Here is a 5,371-nt window from a genome sequence, read left to right as displayed (position 1 = left end):
AGCGCCACCTGCTGGCAGAGAGTGCATCTGCGTCTCATTCAGCTCGTCTGCTGTTTCTGTTTCATGCAGATATTTTTATGCATAGTTCCACAAAACTGAGGTCAAACCATTCTGTTTTTGCTTCAAATTTTGAAACTATACAATCTAATTTAGATTAAAAACTGCTGGTGTTGCATGTAAGCAGCATCTGTGTTTGGATCATGATTAAAACGCAGCGGTTGCCTCTAATTTTAAATGTTAAGAGCACAGACAAAGCCTTAGTTTGTTTATATGAAGAGATTTATTTTATTTGTGTTACTTATTTATTTGATTTGGGGCTTGTTTTAAAATTTCAATTTAGTTTGGTTATTTACATCTACATTATATTTCAATTTAGTCATTTAGCAGACGCTGTTATCCAAAGCGACTTACAAATGAGGACAACAGAAGCAAGCAAAACCAACAAAAGAGCAATGATATACAAGTGCTATATTAGTATATTATAGTGTTATATTTCAATTTCACTAAGAAATGTGCAGCATCTTGTCCAAGCAATAATAAAAGGACACATTTAATTTATAACTTGTCTTAAATCTCATTTTGTAAAATAATAATAATAATGGTGAATGGAATCGTGAGTTGAGTGAATCGTTACATCTCTACCAAACACTACATGCACGGGTCAGTTTGATCGGTTTTGCTTCCAAAGCATCTCTTCATTCAGAAAGCACATTTAACTGCTTACTTTATTGCACAGTAGACTGATTATTCAGCTTTTGCAATTAGTTAGAATATTGAGCTATATATATATATATATTCTAACAAATAAAGGTAACCACTTCAGCTTCTGAAAATCGTATGTAATTAGTTACTATACAATTCATTTATACAAATAAATATATAATCGGCACACAAAATGAGATGACAGAGAAACTCTCTCATTCACCATTTAATTAGCTAAATGAAAAAGTAACTGAATGACATCTTTCTGCCCGACTTCTCCTTTTGTGAGTCATATGGATAAGAAACTAAAAGGTGAGTGACGATGAGACGCTTTATTTTTATTCACAACATAATCTCTCTTAAAATACTTTATAACAGTCCTGAGCTAGATCAAGCTTCGATCTCTGCAAACCAAATTTTAACACCAGCTTAATGAATAATATTTTCACACTAATAAAGAGATGCTATCATTAGCGAGCTGCACACTGCAGAGCTGCTTTAGAACAGAACATCAGGGTTTTCTGAACAGCAGAGCTCGTTGAAACATCCACATCTCTGTAATCTGATGCTTTCTTAACTGCTGCTTTCTCACCGCTGGCAGCTTTTGTTGTGTTTATTTTGTTATTGAGAGGAAAGCGCGCAGCATATATTTACATATTCATCCAAACAGCACCACACTGGTCTGCTTAATATGCTTATATATATATATATATGCTTATGTTTGTAAAATGGCACAGCTTTTTAAATATCTGAAAGAACACTCAGTCAGTCAAGCATTATAATATCATTTTATGATAAGCAAGCATTATTTAATGATAGAACTTTAGTCATTAGAATTATAATAATACTACTATGAATTCTACAACTAATAACAATATAAAACGATTGATGAGCTGCTGGGTTCATGAATATTAATCACGTTGTCAGCGTTCGCTCAAACTGATTTGCTGAAATCAAAACAGGGACGATAATAGATGAGCGCCAGCCAATGAGATTGTGGCTTGTGCATTAGCTCCGCCCACTACTGGAGAAAACGCCGTATCTTATGGTTGTTCTTAAAAAAGCTGAAGAATTCCAAGTGAACGCCGTTATTTTAAGATGACAGATCAATTATAATAAACATACTGCAAAAAAATCAATGAGTAAAAATGCAAGGGGTGTACTTCTGCATCGATAGAGATTGAAACGTCAATCAAATATATAAAATCAATATATATTTTTACATTTTAACCCTTCTTTTATATATATATATATATATGCGTTTTTTTGTTGTTGTGGATGCCCCAATTTAGACACAGGATTTGCAATTTTCAGAGAGTTGAATTACTATTTATTTTGTTTGCATTTATGAGTTGTAATTGATATAAAGTAACTGAATGTGTAAAACAGACACATCATGATTGATATTTATCGATCACAGGCCACTGAATCGAATCGAAATAGTATCGCAGTATGTTTTGAGGTATCAGCACATATCTTCAGTGAACCAAAGTCATAGCCCTAATAAGTGTGTGCTGGATGCTGCCTTATAAGGGTGCTGTCCGTGTAGTTTTGGCACAGAGCCGGTCGACACACGAGCACTAATCTTCGAACGCAGTTTCAAGCAGAAGACCAAACACACGTGTCCTGGCACGCAAGGGTTTTGAAGCGGCTCCAAAAGCTCTCGTCTATTTAAAGCAGAAGCCTGAGGCTTCACTGTACATTATTTTAATTAATTTAACTGCTCTGTGTGATTAAAGAGATGGAGATGATATTTCACACAGCGCAGAACGAACATGACGAGTGTCAGAAAACAAAACATCCACAATCATTTCACTTCCGTCACGCGACGCAACATTTATGACTGAAACAGAACGTTCAGAGAGGAAGAACTGAAGAGCTGCAGCAGGACTCGATTCTCTCACCGGTTAACCAGCTGTAAAGACAGAAAGGCCGCGGTACAATCACTCAATAGCTGACTGTTGGTCGATGTTAACATTAACCAGCAGCGGAAAAGGGAGGTTATTATTTTAAGATGTAAGATTATGAAGACAAACATTTATTTCTATATAAATAAATAAATATTTAAATATTGTTTTACATTTTATTTAAATATTTATTTCTGTATAAATAAAAAATATTTAAATAAAATGTAAAACAATATTAAAATGTTATATATAATGTAAAAATAATTTTAGAATATAAAATATATTTTTTTTCTCAATAAAGCATAACATTTTTATAAAGACAAATATTTGTTCTTAAACTAATATTTTCTTAAATTAAGATATTTTTTAAATAAAATAAAAAAGATTTTTTTATAAATAAAAATTGATTTTAATACATAAAAATATTTTATAAATACATTTAATAAACTTTTTAGAAATAAAATATTTTTAACTATGTTTATAAATTAAAAAATTACTATAAATATTACATACAAATATTTTATAAATAAAAAGATTTCCATTTCATTTGTATATTTATTTGTATAAATATTTATCTATTATCAAAAAATATTAAAATAAATGTAAAAGAATATTAAAATGATGTTTAATTAAATATAAAATAGAATATAAAATCTAAAAATTATTTTAGAATATAAAATATATTTTTTAAATAAAAGATAACATTCTTATAAATACAAATATTTGTTTTTAAATTAATTTTTAAAATAAAAGTAACCTTTTTATAAATAAATATTAATAAATACAAATTAAATTAATTAAAAAAAATTATAAAAGTAAAATTTTTATAAATAAAAATAAATTTCAATACATACATATTTATAGATACATTTAATTAATTTTTATAAATAAAACATTTTAACAATTTTTATAAATAAACTAATTTAGAAATAAAAAATAACTATAAATATTACATAAAAAGATTTTATAAATAAAAAAAGATTTTCAGTTCATTTTTATATTTATTTTATAAATATTGATCTATTATTATAAATAAAAATAGAGTTAATTTTGATGCCATGTTGACGTTAAAACTCAAAGGCAAAGGAAGCAAGCAGCTCTTACTTTTTCACATTGGCCTCTCCGTTGGGAATCCTCCTCAGTTTCTTCTTCTTCAGGATCTTAACGGCTCTGCGACACAGAGTCTCCGAGTCCAGCATCTCCTTGACCTTCCCGTAGGACCCTTCCCCGAGCAGATCCCCCATCAGGTACTTCTCGATCAGCTTGGCGCGCTTGCGTCGGGGCTGGTAGATGACCTCGGTGGAGTCGATGCGGTGGATGAAGGTGTCCATGAGCTCGTTCTCCGTCAGGTAGTCCAGATGCTGGAGCTCTCCACCTAAACTCATCTTCCCGGGGCTCACGCTCTCCCTCCGCCGATCCCGCGCTCTTACTGATTGCTCGACAGGAATATTTGTTTTCCGAAGGAGTAGTGGAGATCAGGAAGATCAGTCAATCGATAAACACCTGCTGCGGTTTAACCGAAGCATCGCGAACAGATCCGAACAATAACCTGAAACAAACCGCGTCTGCACAAGTCTGTGAGAATCCGCTGGTGTGGTTTCGTTTCAGTTCGTTTCGGCTTTATTAGTCTTCAGTCGCAGAAGACCTTGCATCCTCTTCAGCTGCACGTGAACGCTCTCTTTGGTGAGGATTACCGACTTCACTTCGGCATTACGGGAAATCCATGACTGAAATACCTACGAGAAATGAATCAGAGATTAATCAGGGAGCCTCAACATCAATCTGCTTATGAAGCAGCATAACACGCCTCATTAATGCCACACATCCACTCGTATGTGACCCTGGAGCACAAAACCAGTCATAAGGGTCAATTTTTTGAAATTGAGATGTATGCATCATCTGAAAGCTGAATAAATCAGCTTTCCATTGATGTATGGTTTGTTAGGATAGAACAATATTTGAAAATCTGGAATCTGAGGGTGCAAAAAAATCTAAATATTGAGAAAATCATCTTTAAAGTTGTCCAAATGAAGTTCTTAGCAATGCATATTACTAATCAAAAATTAAGTTTTGATATATTTACGGTAGGAAATTTACCAAATATATTTATGGAACATGATCTTTACTTAATATCCTAATGATTTTTGGCATAAAAGAAAAATTGATCATTTTGACCCATACAATGTATTGTTGGCTTTTGCTACAAAGTAGTGCTGGGCGGTACACCGGTTCATACCGAATACCGGTGTTTATTTTTGTTATGATATGAATTTTTAAAATACTGCAATACCGGTGTGTGTCGCTTAAACAAGGTTGTGAACGCGGCACTGTCTGAAAGGCGTCTCTTTTCACTGCTGCACTGTGGTGAGGGAACAGCTGTATGTGTTACTAAGCGTGAAAGCTCAGAAACTGAAGCTGTAGAACTAATAGAACGTGATGACACAGAAGAACTCCTCCACAATATCCACACTGACCTCCACAAATATCCAGCGCCCGCTCCATCAGCTCCCGCGTCTCACACACACGAGCGTGACTTTAGCTCTAGATTTAGCAACTTTCAGACCCTTTTAGCGGCTTTCTTCCAGAGAATATTCATACTGACAAACCTAGAGTCTTTTCTGGAGAAAGCTTAGCTATGGTTCAGCTGGAGGATTTCTCCAGTGCTGTCCCGCGAGCGCGAGGTCTGGCTTTCCCGGAGAAGTGTCGCCTCTCTCGGCGTGTGTTCTGTGCAGCGAGCGACAGAGAAGCACCGCAGCCGACTC

At 33.9% G+C, this 5,371-nt stretch overlaps 1 protein-coding gene across 1 annotated transcript in view; it reads right to left on the bottom strand.

Moving 5' to 3' along the window:
- LOC107574243 (serine/threonine-protein kinase STK11-like) overlaps positions 1-5,371 on the bottom strand; it is a gene marked incomplete at its 3' end in the record, with an annotated part of 21,045 nt that overhangs the window by 9,319 nt on the left and 6,355 nt on the right. The window contains exon 3 of the mRNA XM_016260693.1: positions 3,714-4,345. Within this exon, the coding sequence (XP_016116179.1) occupies positions 3,714-3,994 (281 nt within the window). The remainder of the gene's footprint in view (positions 1-3,713; positions 4,346-5,371) is intronic.

Source organism: Sinocyclocheilus grahami, unplaced genomic scaffold, assembly GCF_001515645.1.
Source record: "Sinocyclocheilus grahami isolate Dianchi unplaced genomic scaffold, SAMN03320097.WGS_v1.1 scaffold2159.1, whole genome shotgun sequence".
In the NCBI taxonomy this organism is placed as follows: domain Eukaryota; kingdom Metazoa; phylum Chordata; class Actinopteri; order Cypriniformes; family Cyprinidae; genus Sinocyclocheilus; species Sinocyclocheilus grahami.
The sequence above is the reverse complement of the archived record's forward strand: the minus strand, read 5'-3'. Positions and strand labels throughout refer to the sequence as shown.